The sequence below is a fragment of the Anarhichas minor genome, unplaced genomic scaffold, assembly GCF_050575085.1.
Source record: "Anarhichas minor isolate MPS153535 unplaced genomic scaffold, ASM5057508v1 ptg000026l, whole genome shotgun sequence".
Lineage (NCBI taxonomy): Eukaryota > Metazoa > Chordata > Actinopteri > Perciformes > Anarhichadidae > Anarhichas > Anarhichas minor.
The window spans coordinates 1835792-1853962 of record NW_027466472.1 but is presented as its reverse complement, the minus strand read 5'-3'; the positions used below and the strand labels follow the sequence as shown (position 1 = coordinate 1853962).

The 18171-nt window shown below is 45.3% G+C and overlaps 1 protein-coding gene across 1 annotated transcript in view; it reads left to right on the top strand.

Annotated features, from left to right (window-relative positions):
• Positions 1–16388, top strand: part of gjd1b (gap junction protein delta 1b) — a 31434-nt gene extending 15046 nt beyond the window's left edge. Inside the window, exon 4 of the mRNA XM_076101008.1 lies at positions 15539–16388. Within this exon, the coding sequence (XP_075957123.1) occupies positions 15539–16388 (850 nt within the window). The remainder of the gene's footprint in view (positions 1–15538) is intronic.
• The last annotated feature ends 1783 nt before the right edge of the window (positions 16389–18171 follow it).

The following is an 18171-nucleotide window of genomic DNA, read 5'->3' as shown; positions in this document are numbered from 1 at the left end:
GCTTATCCTGTTATTTTATGCAAAAAAACTAACCAGTGACCAAAGCATAAAAGGCATAAAAAACTGAATTTGAGGAGTGGAAATATTAAGTAGCATGAAATGTATATACTCAAATAAAGTGCCTCAAAGTACTCGAGTAAATGGACTTAGTGTCACAATGTATTCTCATACAATGGTTCATGTGGAGTCAAGGAGCAGAAGTAGTATTGCGTGCAGTATACATGCATGTGCATATATACTACACGCAAGCCAAATTCATCCTGCCAGGATTATTAGGTTTAAGGTGCTTTGCACATACCGCTCCTTCAATATTCATTCAAATAAGACACGATGGTACATTCTGTCCCTGAACCGAATTCAACCCGAGAGCCTCGGAGGCCACCTGCTTGGAGTTCAAAGGCTCCCCGGCTGAACAATGATAAAACCATTATGACTGGTTGGTCTGATAGAAATCTTCATCTTTTCCAGAGAGGCTGGAACTAACACCCGGCAATGTCAGACACAATCGGCTTTGTGACGCCCTGCAACAGCTGGATGAGAGTGTGTGTGTCTGATTAAAATGTGTGTGTGTGTGTGTGTGTGCACATGTGCATGGAGAGGTGTCCTTAGTGATTTCCTTCTCTGATTCTCTGTATTCCTGGTAAATCTGTGCATATTTGTTGTTTTATTGGTCTGAGTGTGTCAGTCAGTGCCTCTAAATGTTTGTTCGGTGGGATGAAGGTCTGTCAGCAGCCCCCTCTCTCTCCTTCTGTCATTGGCCTGAAGCACTGCAACCCTCTGAGTGTGTGTGTGTGTGTGTGTGTGTGTGTGTCTCGTGTGTGGTCGGATACAGCTCGGTGCCAAACGACCCGCCGTGAACCCCGAGCTATTGATAAACCGTGGCAAAGGAACAGAGACAGAGGGACGGCACGAGAGAGCATGACATGTGTCCGTCCGCATTTGATGTGACAGGATGAGATTTGTCACAGCTGCTGGCGCGCTGTATTTGGGTTACCACCTGGCATCCTCAAGACACACAAGACAGACACAATGCCAAAAACATTGTGAGGTGAAAGAGGAAATGAGGAGAAGAGGGGCAGGATGAGGGTTGGAGTAAACAAAGAGATGGAGGGACTCAGGGGGATTTTCCCAAACCGCTGCTGACACTGATGAGCAAAAACATCGCTGCAAATCCCAAATCTCAACTTCACGTTGTGGGGGCAGCAGTACTGCGCATCAAGCAGGCTGATTGGTTGATTCAACTCCCGTCAGGAGGCGGGTACAAAACAAAGATTAAAAAAGAAAGACTGATTTAAACATATTACATGCAGGTATAGAAGAAACACATTCGCCGGTTTTATAGTTTAGGAAATAGGCTCATTTATTTCTTATCAAGAGTTTGATGAGAAGCTCAATCTCATATCTTGAACCTGGAGCCAGGGGACCGTTAGCTTAGCTTAGCACAACGATTGGAAGCAAGGGGAAACTGTGAGCTACATAAGTTAGCGGTTTCCCCATGCTTCCTGTCTTTATGCTAAGCTAAGGGGGGCTAGTCTGAACCAAAAGACAGCTAACTTTTTTTTGTCCTTTCAACAAGGCTCTTTTCAGAATAAAAGCCCAAGGCCAGTATTTCGTATTTTTGTCGGTTAGCATCACATCCTCGGTGTGTAAAGGCCTTTTACATTTAACATTTTCTAAGTTAGCATGTTTTATATCTCATCATGTTCTGCATGCTAACTAGCTATACGTTTACAGTTATTAGGGTTTGATTATACGAGTATGACCAAAGTCAGGAGCTACAAAAATGTACTTCAAATATCAATCCCTTTGTCTTTATGTGCTGATGGGTCAAATAATTGAATAATTAGTAATGATAATAATTGAAGAAGTGTGATGTAAATGTGATATTTTTGCCTGAACTCAACTGTGGCGATACTGCTTAACTGTATTACATTAGGCTAACTAATACGTTCTACATATTTTAACATTGCCGTCACAATCCCATCGTGCTGTTTTCCCACAGTTCCTGAAATTACATTTGGTGTTTAACCACAGTAGAGACGCCTGGTTCCAGACCGCTCGACTCAAAGTGAAACGGTAGTACAGTCTGATTGTTATAGTGATTGTCACGCAGATCAGAGGTCGTGACACAGAAGACGGGAGGCTGATTGGTGAATCTCTCGGGGAACTGGGGCGCTAAATCTATCGACGGAATTAATAGTAGATACAGATACAGTAGATACAGCATGGAGGCGTAGAAAATGGGGGGGGGGGGGGGGGGGGGCTGTGCAGAGAAAAGGCAGAGCTTAACGGTGACGGAACAGGTATTGACGGAGGCTAAAGGTGAGGCTCTGAAAAAGGATTAGCAGGTCAGCCATAACATTGGACTTGTTTACATCGCTGATCAAGGCCGCTAACTCACTCCTCAGCCTGCAGAGACGGCGCTAAGAGCTTTTTACTGTTTTGTCCGACATGATTTCATCCTAAAAAACTGAAATTTAACACAAATTTGAGCTAGAAATCAATTTTGAGACCATGCATCCATGTTTTAAGATTTTGAAAATTCTTAACATTGTTTCTTCTTCATGGCTTTTGAACAACAGTAGTTTTTTTGGTTTTTTTCCCTTGAAATGGGGCCAATATGTTCTGGTTTTCCATCGGCCTCGTCTTCTAAAAGCGTCTACTTCGCTGTATCCTCGTTTCCTTCCCCCTCGCTGGCGTCATTTGTTGTGAACCCTTAAAGTAAACAAGTAACCGAGCTCCTCGCGGCACCTATATACTGGTCAGAAACATGCTGTTCTGTCGTTGACTTAGCTTCTACTCGGCACACTTCATCTCCCTTCGTTTTTTTTTCTTCTTCTGCCTCTCGCCTGTTGCCGTGGTAACCAGCAGAGGGGAGATTAAAGGGAGGGAGGAGAGAGGAGAGGAAAGAAGAAAAAAGAGGGGGGGAGGTTTGTGTCGGGGTTTCTGGGTAAAAGAACCTCGGCTGCTCTTCCTCCACCCTTCTCTTCCTCCTCCCTCTTATCTTTTCATCTCCTCCGCCACATCTTCCAAACTCTCCAAAAACCTCGCGCTCCTTATCGATCCCCTGGCCAATGATTTTCCGCCTCCTCTTCCTCTTTATCCTCCAACAGTTTTGCCTCCTTTGTCCACAATTTCCTGAATTTTGTGCTTCTCTACTCAACCGTTGTCCCTGTTTGCTATCACGTCCCAGTGAAGAGCAACACACTGTGTTCTTTGCAGTGGACACGACACTAAAAAGTGCCTCACAACAAGTGTGTACATTTTTCATTCGCCTTTGCCTCACTAAGCCCTAAAACTTCAGCTCTACTGAGCAACACTCAAACTCCAACCTCACCACTACTTCTATTTATATGCAGCTCACCCTCTCCACTCGCCATGTAAATAGCGTTGACGGTTTCATTAGAAGAGGCTGACGTTAAACATAAAGGAAGATCTTCAATAATATCGAGGGAGCCGCACTGTGAATGGCAATTCAGTTTCTCTGGAAGTTGAATAATGCAGACCGCTGGAGCAGCACCACTATTTCTGTGTGTGTGCATGCACACGTGGAGGAGGGGTGGTGGTGGTGGCACTATTTCTCCTATCAGATGCGCAAAATGATTATTTTTCACACCACTGCACACGTTAAATTTTTGACAATTAACCCTTACGTCGGCAATAAGAGCTTTGAAAATGAAAAGCGCCCCCTCAGTGCAAGATATCGGCGTCAGACAATGAGGACGAGAGAAAGAGAAAGACAGCAGGTCGGGGACACATAATTGCTGGAGAAGAGGCGTTTTTTGGACTTGGACGTGTTGGCACAATGTTTCTGCATAATCACCAGCGCCTGTGTGATAACACAGTCAACATATTAGTCGAAGGCAACAACAAACACTGTCTGCCGGGAGTGTGCCGAGATGTGTGCCATGTGCATGTTTGATGCAAATGTATGCAACGTTTTCGTCATCGGTTAAATTCTCTGTTGTTGTTTATTTTTAGATGAATCGATGAAACTGAGGACACCTTTTTTAATGATCCCATAAAAAATTGGAGAGTCCTCAAATTGCCTGTTTTGTTCAAACAGTCCAAAGTATTCAATTTTCAATGAGATAGAACACACCTTTCCAGGGTGCATTAGAAGGACTTTGTTTTTAAAGGCGTCATCTGACTGTTTGTAGAGAATGGAGGCTCTTTATAAAAAACCAACTACAGACACAATCTGGAGATTATTCCTGGCAGAGAGAGAGAGAGAGAGAGAGAGAGAGAGAGAGAGAGAGAGAGAGAGAGAGAGAGAGAGAGAGAGAGAGAGAGAGAGAGAGAGAGAGAGAGAGAGAGAGAGAGAGAGAGAGAGAGAGAGAGAGAGAGAGAGAGAGAGAGAGAGAGAAGGGCCACAACAGGAGCCCTGGGACTACAAATGAAAAAAAGAAAAAACAGAAGGATGCTTTAGAGAGGAGAGAAAAAGCAGGTGGGGGTTGCTGTGTTGCGTACGATAATCTAAAGCTATTCGATGGTATTAACATAAAAAAAAAAAAAACTAATGCAAGAATCCTCCCTTGGCCCAGCCACAGATTACAGCTGTGGGTTCGCGTGTGGAAGCTATTATATAATTCATTCTCTATGATGAGATTTTCCTCCATTGCTGGTTCTCCTTTCTCGCGCTCTGTCCCAGCACTGGCAGGTTTCTCTTTTAATTTAAGGCGGAGATGTCCGAGCCACACTGGGTCTTTTTTTTTTTTTTGGGTGACTTTATAATCTTTTTATCCCTGTCTGGAACTAATTCATCTCAAACAGCGATTTGATGTCTTCTTTCAGTGCTTCAGTTTCAAACAGCCTCTCCACTCTGTGTATTTGTTGTATGGTTATTTGTGCGAGTGTGCACGTGTGTGGCCATACAGAATGCATGTGTGTGTGTGTGTGTGTGTGCGCGCCCATGTAGTGCAACACTGTCTCACTCTGGTATTGTGAATTCTCTGCTCGCTAAGCTCCTTAATGGAGTCACTACAAGGGCAAAAAGCATTCCCATCATTTTGCATGTATCCCCCCCCCCCCCCCCCCCCCCCTTCCCTCGGCATGCCAGCTGATCACAGGTGTGCAGATTTGCATTAAGTCCTTTATTTTTCATTTTTGAGGTCATCCCTGATGACCCCCCATTTTTGATGAGAGGTACAAGCGAACCGCACGCCGTCAAACTCTGGAAAGGATTAATTTTGCCCTTTGACTCCACATCTGCGCTGTGATTGGTAGATTACCCTTCACACGGCCAAATGCCATCTAATGATTATCTGGCCACGTCTGAGGTGCGGTAACGTGGGCCTCCCCCCGGAGATCCACTGTACAGTCAGTGTGGTCCGCATAAGCAGATCTCTTGATTTGATAAATCTTTCACAGATGGAACTCTTTCTATATGAATGCAGTGGATCGGCCTGAGGAGGATTCCAGTGACAGCTACTCCCTCTTGTTGATTCTATCTGATAAATCCAGACTTCTCTTGAGGGGGAGTTGCACGTGAAGTGGAGGGAAAAGGTTAAGGTGGGATTTTAAATGCAAAGCTGTGTGCTGAGGCTGCTGTCAGAGGAGTGTTTGAGAAATGTCGTCGTATAAATGTTGGTCGATCTTGAGAGATGCGTGAGGGACTGAGACTAAATCTGATGTTTGAAGTTTCTAGATTGATAAATCATACTTGACTATATCTTTAACTTTATTCAGCCTTTGACATAATACAAATACATCATCAAGCAAAACAAGCCAATGATTTAAAGTGATGTATCAGCCCCTTATACCTTTTACATACATGTATCTGTTACAGTGATGGTATTCTGTCTTTTACGTATACTGCATCTGTTGCACTCACACGAATGCAGCCTGGTCATACAAAGAATCTACATTGTAAATTACGCTTCGAGGGAAACGTATTTTCTCCCCGACTACGTTTGCTTTTGACGTATCACAAATACATTTGCAAACATACTCTGCATAAGTGAACACAGGGATGTCAGGAAGGATGGATGGGTCAAATAAACAGGACTTTCACCCAGGAAACCGTTGTTTGTGTGCCGTGTGAAACCAGAAGTCTGACATGCAAAACTTAATAATGTAACTAACATACGTATTTTAACCCAAACCCTGATGTATACTGACTAAACCTAACCAAGTGGTTTTCTTACCTAAATATAATAAAGTCATTTTCCTGCTTTGTTGATAAGTTATGGGGCAATTCACAACGTTAAACACGTGTTTAAAGCTGCGACCGTAATCTGGTTTCCCTCGAAACGTAGTTGTGAATGTAGTTTAGTTGAATGGGAATGTCATTTTGTCGGAGACGGGGCTGAAAAATGTATTTTTTCGACAGCAACATGTAAAATCGGTGGGGCAACAATGGTGGAACATTGATGTCTGAAAGGCGCTTATAGTAAGTTTGCTGTGAAGCTTTATCTCTTTAAATTTAAACGCTCTTTGTTATGCACATTGACATTTTCTCAGGAACTAGTGGCTCTTCCGGCAGCATGTTGTACTGCCCATCAGCACTGCCTCCAAAGCCATTTTTATATGTCACCATCTATTGACCTGTATGCACTTGTATAAAAACCCCATAAATCTATGATAAACGTAATGAGGTCAGGTTTTGATGGGCTGCTGGGATGGCATTCACTACGGGTTCATATGAAGTAATGACAGCGATTCATCATGCCGTTATTCATGGGATTATCATTAATATAAATGGTGTTAGAGCCAAAAATGGTATTATAAATACAACTGTACTTCTTTGTGTGTACATTGGGTGGCGCTGTATGCCTGTCCGGGGCTCGGGTATATAGGTCCTGAAATCACTGTGTTTGTCAGGTGTTTGACCCCGGAAGGGCAAAAGGTTTTGACCGCGATACTCTACACATTTTACCACATCGTGAGAAAGAGTGGCTTTCTGTACATTGTTCCACGACGAAAATAAATGTGCTATCGATCAGCAAACAAAGGTCTCTGTGATGTGTCAAAAGCACCACACCTCACAGATAGTTTAGCATAGCCTACCGCAAGCGCGTCAACCAGGCTACTCCGAGGGAGGAGCACCTCAGGAGCTTACAGACACACGACTGGGCTTCTTTAACATTAGTCAAAACCTGGTGCCAACGTTGGAACTTTGTGTGGAAAACATCGGCAGCCGTGGAGTATTCCAGCACGACGAGGGCTGCTCGGATCTGTTCGGGTCTCTGGCAAGGGTTGGAGGACGGAGCTACGGGGTTAATGCTAACGCGGCCGTGGAGCATCGGACCACCGGATCATCGCCCGGCGCCAAATACACAGAGAGGTATGCGTAGCGCTACTCTGTTTATGGCCATTTACATTGTGTGCACACATAACTGGGCATAAACCCAATGCATTGGTTGCCGAAGCGTGCGGACAAGAACAATATACTTTGCATTTGACATTTTGACAATTTATCATGGAGAGCCGCGAGGCGGCGTTAGACGAAACTACCGGGACTGGTGTGCTAACTGAGGGTAAACCCAGCACTATGACTGGTGGTGTTGAAACGCAAACCCGTGTAGTTAAGCTCACTACAAAGGCGCTTGCTAACAAATTAGAAACGTTGCAAAATGGTAGAAAAGTTAAACTAAATAAAGCAGCCACCATAAGAAAATCAATACAATATTTATTGTCTGGGGATGATAAAACACAGGTATCAAATGTTCTTGGAGGATTGATTGGGTGTGTGATGAAGCAAAATGCATGCATGAATCTCTGTTGGGTTTACTACCGTGTGATGAGAGGGAAAAACATGAAACATGGTTTAAAGCAAAAATGCTGTCTAATGATGAATGTATTGCTGCTACAAAACTGGGTTTCATCCAATGAAGGTACTGTGTATGAAAATGGTAATGTTGAGGACGGTATTAATCCAAATGACAGTGTTTCTAATGCTGGTAGTAAACGTTCAAGTCAAAGGAGTAATAAAAGTGGTAACTCCAGTACCACGTCCTCTGCACGGATAAAGGTGGAGGCAAGTAGAGCCGCACTTATCGCCCGCACGTCAGCTTTAAAAGAAAGACATGCGTTGGAGGAGCAGGAGCAACAGCTGAGGAGGAAAAGAGAGCAGCTTGATTTGGAAGCCGAACTAGCTGCTTTCAATGCTATGTTGGCAGTATATCAGGCCTCTGATCTGAAAAGTTGTTCTCAAGGACCCTCAGATGGTATGGCTTCCTATTTCGAACGGGAGAAAAGGAAAAAGGAATCTGTCAACTGCTTAAACCCTATGGCAAAGGAATACAAACCGGAGGGAAAATCAAAGACACAAAACGACTTGACAGAATGGCTGTTACCACCTGATAACCCACGATCAACGGATGTGCGACCAAAGGAAACTGAGCAATGGGTTAAAGCTGCTCCGCAACATCAATGCAGCCCCAAGGAACAACAGCAGGAAAATAATATACTGGGAATGCATCAGTTTCAGTACCAATTGACGAAGGCTCAGTCAGAGGAAGAAAGGTATTCTACAAACCACCATCAAATCAGTCTAAATCCGCCTGGAGATATACTTGCCATCATGCACAGGCAAAATGACATAACAGCAGCTCTGGTGCACCAGCAGCATTCATCATCACTGCCACCACGACAAATTCCCACATTTGAAGGGGACCCTCTCCAGTACAGAGCCTTTATCAAAGCCTTTGAACAAGGAGTAGAGAAAAAGGCAGGAAGAGCAGATTGTTTATACTATTTGGAACAATTTACAGGACAGCAGCCAAGAGAACTGGTGCGCAGCTGCCAGCATATGGCTCCGGAGCGTGGCTATGCAGTGGCTAAGGGACTTCTCCAGGAACACTTTGGAAATCAGTATAAAATTGCAGCTGCATACATGGAAAAGGCTTTGGCATGGCAAACGATAAAATCTGAGGATGGCAAAGCACTTCAAGCCTATGCTTTATTCTTGCGTGGCTGCTGCAATGTCATGGAGGAGCTCCAGTACATGCAAGAACTGGATATGCCTGTACACATGAGAGCCATTATATCAGTTACCATTCAAAATGAGGGAGCAATGGAGGACCATAGCTCATGGGATTATAGAGACAACTGACCACAGAGCTCACTTCATGGATCTAGTCACATTCATTGAGCGTCGTGTCAGAATTCTTTCTGACCCTCTGGTGACATACAGGACCCATCAACCAGTGTTACTGGGACAAGGACTTATGACAGGTTTAAATCCCAGCCCAGCAACAGAGTGAGGGGAAATATTGTTGCCACTACAGTAACCTCTATGGACTGGCCTGAGGAAGCTAGGGAACTAACATCAGATACAGGGAAAGCCGAAAAGGCTGGATGCCTGTGCTGTGCCCATAATCACCCATTGGAGGAGTGCAAACAGTTCAAAGGAAGGAAGCACAAGGAAAAAATTGACTTTCTGAAGGAACAGGGAGCTTGCTTTGCATGCTTGTGTGTTGGTCACATGAGCCGGGACTGCGAAAGGCGCTTGTCTTGCGAAGTTTGTGGTAAAAATCATCCCACCGTGCTTCATATCAAAAGGCAAATAACAGCTTTGGAACAGTTAAAGGAACCATCTACTGACCAGCCAACTTCACTGAAAACATGTGGACATACAGGGGCTGGTAAGGACCATTGTGTTCTATCGATTCTCCCTGTAAAGGTGAAATCTGCAAAAGGAAATCACATTATCAAAACGTATGCCTTCCTGGATCCTGGTAGTTCAGCTACATTCTGCTCAGAACATCTAATGCAGAAGCTGAATATTACAGGCAAAAGAACCAACTTCTTGCTACAGACAATGGGGCAGGAAGCAGTTGTTCCAGCGTACACCTTGAGTGGTTTGGAGATATCTGGTCTGGACAGTGATGATTTTTATACTTTACCAGATGTTCTAACCCAGAGAAACATGCCAGTCACTGCTGATAACATGGTGACTCCTGAAGAACTCACTACCTGGTCGTATTTGTCAAAAGTACACATCCCAAGCATAAAGGCAAGCGTGGACCTTTTGATTGGAACTGATGCTCCCAAGATATTGGAACCTTGGGAGGTCATCAACAGCCGTGGAAATGGCCCGTACGCTATCAGGACAGTGCTAGGATGGGTTGTTAGTGGTCCGCTGAATGGAAACAGTGGTGCTTTAGGGGCAAAGACTTCCTCTGCTACGGTGAACAGGATAACTGTTTGCAAATTGGAAAAAATGCTGACCAATCAGTACAACCACGAATTCAATGAAAAGGCTGAGGAAAAGGAAATGTCCAGAGAAGACCTCAAGTTTCTGGAAACCATGGAGCGCTCATCAGTACTTCAGGATGGGAAATATTGCTTGAAGTTGCCCTTCAGGAACCAAGAGGTCTATCTGCCCAATAACTTTGCTGTGGCTAAACAAAGGATTCAAGGTTTGAGAAAAAGATTTCTTAACAATAAATATTTACACCAGGAGTATGCAGGGTACATGAATACGCTCATCAGTAAGGCCTATGCAGAGCAAGTGCCTCCGCAAGAACTGCATTGCGAGAAAGGGAAGGTGTGGTACATTCCCCATCATGGCGTCCACCATCCAAAGAAGGGATCCCTCCGAGTGGTGTTCGACTGTGGAGCCACGTTCCAAGGAGCATCATTGAATAGCGAACTCTTGCAGGGTCCTAACCTCACCAGCTCACTCCTTGGCGTCCTTACTCGTTTCAGACGGGAACCTGTTGCATTCATGGGTGACATTCAAGCCATGTTCCACCAGGTGAAGGTGGCTGAAGAGGACAGAGATTTTCTTCGTTTTCTCTGGTGGCCAGATGGAGATGTCACGAAGGACCTGGTTGAATATAGAATGACTGTACACCTCTTTGGGGCTGTGTCATCACCCAGTTGTGCAAGCTATGCATTGAGAAAAACTGCTGAGGATAACCAGTCTGAGTTTGCGACTGAAGTATCACAATCTGTCAAGCAGAATTTCTACGTGGATGACTGTTTGAAGAGCTCAGCTACTGAAGGAGAAGCTATCCGGATGATAAGAGATCTCATTGCTCTGTGTCGAAAGGGGGGCTTTAACTTGGAAAAATGGATCAGCAGTAGTCGTGTTGTTTTGCAAACCATTGCAGAGGATCAAAGGGCCAAGGACTTAAGGGAGTTGGATTTGGACCGAGACAAACTTCCAGTGGAAAGAGCTCTGGGTCTGCAGTGGTGTGTGGAGACTGACTCTTTCAGATTCAAGATGGAGTTAAAACAACAGTCTCACACCAGACGGGGTATGCTGTCAGTTACCAGCTCAGTGTATGATCCTCTGGGGTTCCTGGCACCAGTCACTTTGCTGGCCAAAATTTTGCAGCAAGAACTCTGTAGGAGAGGATGTGGCTGGGATGATGCTTTACCACAAGACATCTTACACCCATGGAAAAAGTGGTTGGAGGATTTGGATCTGCTGGCTGCATTCAACGTGGACAGGTGCGTTAAGTCAGTGGATTTTGGAGAGGTCAGACAAGCCCAACTACATCACTTTGCTGATGCCAGCACAGATGGGTACGGAACTGTAACATACATCCGGATATTAAATCAGGAAAACCGCATCCAGGTCACCTTTTTACTCGGCAAAGCCAGAGTGACACCACTGAAGGCTGTAACTATTCCTCGACTCGAGTTGTCAGCAGCCGTCCTTGCTGTCAGAGTGGACTTGATGTTAAAGGCAGAGTTGAATTTCCAGTTGGAGGATTCAGTGTTTTGGACTGACAGCACTGCAGTGTTGAAGTACCTTAACAATGAGGACAGGCGCTTTCACACGTTTGTGGCCAACAGAATCTCGACCATCAGAGAAACGTCTGAGCCCTCACAGTGGAGACATGTCAGTTCCAAGGACAATCCAGCGGACGATGCGTCGAGGGGAATGAAGGTCTCAGACTTTCTGAAGAATAGCAGGTGGCTTGAAGGTCCTGCATTTCTTTGGAAGCAGGAGGAAGACTGGCCTAAAAGTGTGTTGGAAGTGTCCGTGGACTCGGATGACCAAGAGGTGAGAAAGAAGGCCACAGCAAATGTCATCTGTGTGTTTGACGTGTCTAGTCCTACTGATCAACTCATTGCATACTTTTCTGACTGGATCAGGCTCAAGAAAGCAGTTGCCTGGTTTCTCAGGTTAAAGGCCATATTGTTGGCACAGAGTCGCTCGAGAAAGCAGTTGGAAGCGTCTGTGGCTAATCATCCGGAGAACACCAGTCAGGATAGGTCGATGCAGGCTAAACGACAAGGTGTCATAGAGAAACCAAAGATTTACATCTTGACACTGGATGATCTAATGGGAGCAGAGATTGCCATCATTTGCTACTGTCAGCGAGAGAGGTTTAGTGAGGAGATTTCTGCCCTGTCATCCAGGAAAGCAACCGTGAGTCGACTGAGTCCCGTGTATAAGTTGGATCCAATTTTGGAGGATGGACTCTTGAGAGTTGGAGGGAGGTTGAGCAGAGGAGCAATGCCTGAAGAAGCCAAACATCCACTAATCCTTTGCAAGGACCAACATGTATCCATGCTCATTCTCAAGCATGTACACCAGAATCTGGGCCATGGTGGAAGGACTCATACACTGTCTGTGGTGAGGAAGCGGTTTTGGATCACCAAGGCCAATTCCGCTGTCAGAAAGATCATTGCTGAATGCAGCTTTTGTAAACGCTACAATGGAAGAGCAGTGGAACAAAAGATGGCAGATCTTCCTACGGTGAGAATTCTTCCCGATCTACCACCATTCACCAACACGGGGGTAGATTACTTTGGACCAATTGAAGTAAAGAGGGGAAGGTCAACCTGTAAGCGATATGGTGTTATATTTACCTGTATGGCGAGCAGGGCCATTCATTTGGAGGTAGCCGTTTCACTGGAAACAGACGCATGCATCAATGCTTTACGGCGCTTTATCAGCAGTAGAGGACAAGTGGTGAGCTTGAGGTCAGACAATGGTACCAACTTCATTGGGGCAGAAAGAGAGCTAAAGGAGTCACTCACTGCTTTGAATCATGATCGGATTCAGGGAGTCCTGTCACAAGTTGGAATTCGTTGGAGTTTTAACCCACCAGCAGGTTCACACCATGGTGGGGTGTGGGAACGGTTGATCCGCCTGGTGAGAAGGGTTCTCAGCTCCGTTATACGTCAGCAGAGCTTGGATGATGATGGGCTTCATACAGTGTTCTGTGAAGCGGAGGCTATTTTGAATGATCGTCCAATTACCAAGCTCTCTGATGATCTCAATGACCTGGAACCGCTCACGCCTAATCATCTACTTCTCCTGAAGGGTAAACCAGCTTTGCCACCTGGAGTGTTCGAGCCTCATGACCAATATGGAAGAAGACGATGGAGGCAGGTGCAGTACCTCTCAGATCTTTTCTGGAAGAGATGGGTGAGGGAGTACTTACCCGTGCTCCAAGAAAGACAAAAATGGAACCAGAGGAAAAGGAGTTTGGTCGCTGGAGATATCGTGGTAATCATGGATCCTTCAGCTCCTCGTGGTTCATGGCCACTGGGCAAGGTTCTGGAAGTTTTTACGGACAAAAAGGGACTAGTGCGTTCGGTGAGATTACAGACCAAATCTAACATTCTTGAAAGGCCAGTCACAAAACTATCTTTGCTACAGGGAGTGTAAATTGATTTGTCTGTAATGCACTTGGTCATAACTTAACATTTTGGCTCCTTTGTTGTATTTTGTTTGAATTGTTATGTCTGTCTGGGTTAACAATTAGGGGCCGGTGTGTTAGAGCCAAAAATGGTATTATAAATACAACTGTACTTCTTTGTGTGTACATTGGGTGGCGCTGTATTCCTGTCCGGGGCTCGGGTATATAGGTCCTGAAATCACTGTGTTTGTCAGGTGTTTGACCCCGGAAGGGCAAAAGGTTTTGACCGCGATACTATACACATTTTACCACATCGTGAGAAAGAGTGGCTTTCTGTACCTTGTTCCACGACGAAAATAAATGTGCTATCGATCAGCAAACAAAGGTCTCTGTGATGTGTCAAAAGCACCACACCTCACAGATAGTTTAGCATAGCCTACCGCAAGCGCGTCAACCAGGCTACTCCGAGGGAGGAGCACCTCAGGAGCTTACAGACACACGACTGGGCTTCTTTAACAAATGGTATTGATTAGCGAGAGTTGATCTTGCTGCATGCCGAACTCATATCTGAGGGATTGAACTACAACGCAGCGATCAATCAACAGATTAGAAACAATGTCCGGGGCTTGTCTTCAGTCTGCGGCCTTGGTCCGGACTTTAGTCACAGATTACAGACAGCCAACTGGCTCGCACTGACTGTAAAAGGCAAAAAAAGCCTCCTGTCTAAAGTGCTTGCTTGGTCTCAGATCTGAAAAATAAATGAGGGGCTGAGTTGAGTAAGAGAAGAACAAAGACAGAGGGATGTCTGCAAGAAAGCTAGGGAACAGAACAAGAGTGCAGGAAGGAATAGAAACCTGTAGTCCGCCCACTGTGAGTGTCCAACATCATGAAGCACACACACACACACACACACACGTGAAGTCTACAGGATATGCCAAGTCAGTGCATCTAAACACACGGTAGAATAGACACGCGTTAATGTGCACACACGCACACGGAGAGAATTGAAGTGAAACCAACTTCGGCAACAGTTCTCTCAATGTCTCACCACACTGAAATAGCACCTAATCTGCAAACAAGGTTCACCTCGGTGTCACCTGCTGCAGAGACAGAAGGCTACCTGTGCTGTTATAACGTCAACAACTGTGAGATAACTCCGCATAATCGTGTGTGTGTGTGTGTGTGTGTGGAAACTGATCACAGCTCCAATTTAAGTGAGTACGTCAAGGTTGCCACGGTAACTTTGCCGAACTACGCAAATAGACACTAAAATTAGACAATATCCCACATCTTTTTTACCTGTATACACCCTCACATAACACACACACACACACACATGCACACACACACTGTTCTTCTTCTGGAGTATTTACTCTGGTTCTCATCAGGAGAAACAGTGACTTAACAGTAAGACAATGTCCCTCTCCATCAGCACATTATTTTCTCCTTCCTCTGCGCCTCCTCTCCCACTTCTCTTTTCTAATTAAGGAGTTCAACGTCGTTCATGAAGCTCACTGCTGTGATTTCAATCTCTAATCTCCTCCTCTCAACCTTCAGTCTGACTTGAGCATGAAACATGCATGCTTTATGTCACAATAGCTCTCTGATGTGCTCTCTGTTTTCTCTGTACTGTAACTCTTATTTAAAAAAAGGTTTCACCGGGCCTTTAGGGTTTTGCTTTTAAAAACTAATAATAGAGCAGAATATTTTTACACACAGACATTTTTAACGCTGCACTTTGTTTTATTGTCTATTATACTCTTTTCAAAGCTGATTATGCAAACTTTCTTCTGTTCATTTAAATTCCTCCTTCACCGGCTCACTTGTCTCTGTAATTCGTCCTTCTTGCTTTCTCACTCTTTGGTATTCAGTATCTGTAGACGCATTGCTGGGAAGGAAATCTGAGGACATATCGTCCTTCCTGACACAGTAAACCGCTGTGCGTCTCTGGCTATTAACCCCATTTGATCTCTCTCTTTCTCCTCCAGGATCCTGCTAACAGTAGTGGTGATCTTCCGTATCCTGATCGTGGCCATCGTTGGTGAGACCGTTTACGAGGACGAGCAGACCATGTTCGTCTGCAACACCCTGCAGCCCGGTTGCAACCAGGCCTGCTACGACAAGGCCTTCCCCATTTCCCACATCCGCTACTGGGTCTTCCAGATCATACTGGTGTGCACACCCAGCCTCTGCTTCATCACCTACTCCGTCCACCAGTCGGCCAAGCAGAAAGACCGGCGCTACTCCTTCCTCTATCCCATCATGGAGAGGGACTATGGGGGAAGGGACGGGGCACGAAAGATCCGCAACATCAATGGAATCCTGGTTCAGCACGGCGGCGATGGCGGCGGAGGGAAGGAAGAACCGGACTGCCTGGAGGTGAAGGAGATCCCCAACGCCCCACGGGGCCTCACCCATGGGAAGAGCTCCAAGGTTCGCCGGCAAGAAGGGATCTCCCGCTTTTACATCATTCAGGTGGTGTTCAGGAACGCACTGGAGATTGGCTTCCTGGCGGGCCAATACTTCCTTTACGGCTTTAGTGTGCCTGGGATTGTCGAGTGTGACCGCTACCCATGTCTGAAGGAGGTGGAGTGCTACGTGTCCCGCCCCACGGAAAAAACGGTCTTCCTGGTGTTCATGTTCGCGGTGAGCGGCATCTGCGTGGTGCTCAACCTGGCGGAGCTCAACCATCTGGGCTGGCGCAAGATCAAGGCCGCCATCAGGGGCGTGCAGGCCCGCAGGAAGTCCATCTGCGAGATCAGGAAGAAGGATATGGCGCATCTGTCCCAGCCGCCCAACCTGGGACGCACGCAGTCCAGCGAATCGGCCTACGTCTGATGACGAGGAGAAGAAAAAAAAGGAGGCGGAGTGGGGTGAATGTGCAAGAGAGACAATGACTTGATTATGATTTTAATTTGAATGAAGATGGTGTGGAGATGACCCCTCCTCTGCGATGAGATGAATGAAACAGAATGTAAAAAGACAAAACCTCCGGCTCTTCGGCTTAGAGAGTCAAGAAGGAGGAGGGGAAGAGGAAAATGAAAAAGCCTAGAGAGGACAAAAAGTTCTGTTCTGCAAATGAACATGATGAACACATTTTAGTCCCATGGGGAGAGACACTCCAACTGCCATTTTATACTTTTCTTTTTTTTGTAAACTAATTACCTGCTCCTCTGCCCCTCATTTCTTTCAAAGCGGGGAATTAAATCCTCAAGGGGCTGGAGAGGGATTGAGAGGATGAGAAGATGAGACGACGGGAGAGGAGAACGGATGAGAGGCTGTTTTGTATTCTTTGGGGATATTGGGAGATGACGGCAGCGTTTGATGCATCCCATGGTGCTTTTCTTCTGGACTGTGTCAGCCTCAGTGAAAAAGGGAGGACTAGTTATAGGGGATGGGACAAGGAGGATGAGTAACAACGTTATTAAAAGAGGAAGGGAAGAACTGTCAAAGCCACGTCGGACGCTCGAGAACGAAGGCGATTTTATGAGAGAGAGAGAGAGAGAGAAGGTGTGAAAACATGTGATGTACCCAAAGAGGGAGAGAAGAGAGTTCTTATTTCGCTTCCTTTCCTCGCCGGAGACTCGTGGTAGAAAGAGCTGCTCCTGATCAGTGTCAGCCTCGCCTCTGCTGGAACATCGTCACGAGCCAAAACCAAGAGAAAGGACTGACTATGTTTATGTTTTGTCTCTTGGCAAAAGATGATTTTAACACAAACACAGCGAGTACCATAAACACTTTTTTTGTCTTCTCTCCTCTCTCTGCTCCGCGGTTGGCAGCTATATAGACCCCTGGCGCTTTTGACGACAGTAATGACTCTCGCTGCTCTACTTCTGCGTAAACTTTGGAGAGGAACTAATGAACAAATGGACAAGCAGCGTGTAAAAGTCTCTCCTGAAGCACAAACCAAACTTCCCTCCTCTCCGGCATTCCAGTGTGCTGAGAGGCGAAGGAGTGACAGAAAGAGAGGAGAGAAGGGGAAGAAGGAGCTCGTAGAGGAGAGGAACACATCACTTTATTACAACTTTAAACAAATTTTATAAAAATATATCACCATGAGTTATTGGTTGTTTTTTTTCAGAGAAAGCGATGGTGCCATTCTTGAGATATTTAATTATTGTTGAAAAGTTACATAGAGTATATCATGGTAATATTATTTATCCATTTAGAAAATATCCAAATAGATTTATTTATCTTTGCGTGCGGGTTGGTTGGAACATCATGTTGATGTTTTTTTTCCAAATGTATAAACTGTCTGTCTTTTTTTCCATTTTTGTTTAGTTTAAAGCATTCCTCAGCGATGGAACTGATTAACGGCATGTGGGGGGTGGGGGGGGGGGGGGGGGTCACGTTTGTGAGCTTTGTTTTGAAACGTACGTTATTGAGGCTGTGCAGCTGATTATTATTTTTTTTTAACGTGCAAATATTTAAGAAATCTTCATTGCAATTGTTACTGTCTTGCATTCAACCCTAACACAATGCATCGTTGTACGTTTTCTACAGAGAGCCTTCTTCAAAATCAGCTGCACAGCTTCAGGCGATGACGGCCTGTGAGCCATTTGAAAAAGGCATGTTTACATGACGCAATGTTTCTTGACTGATCAAGCTGTGTAGCCGATGA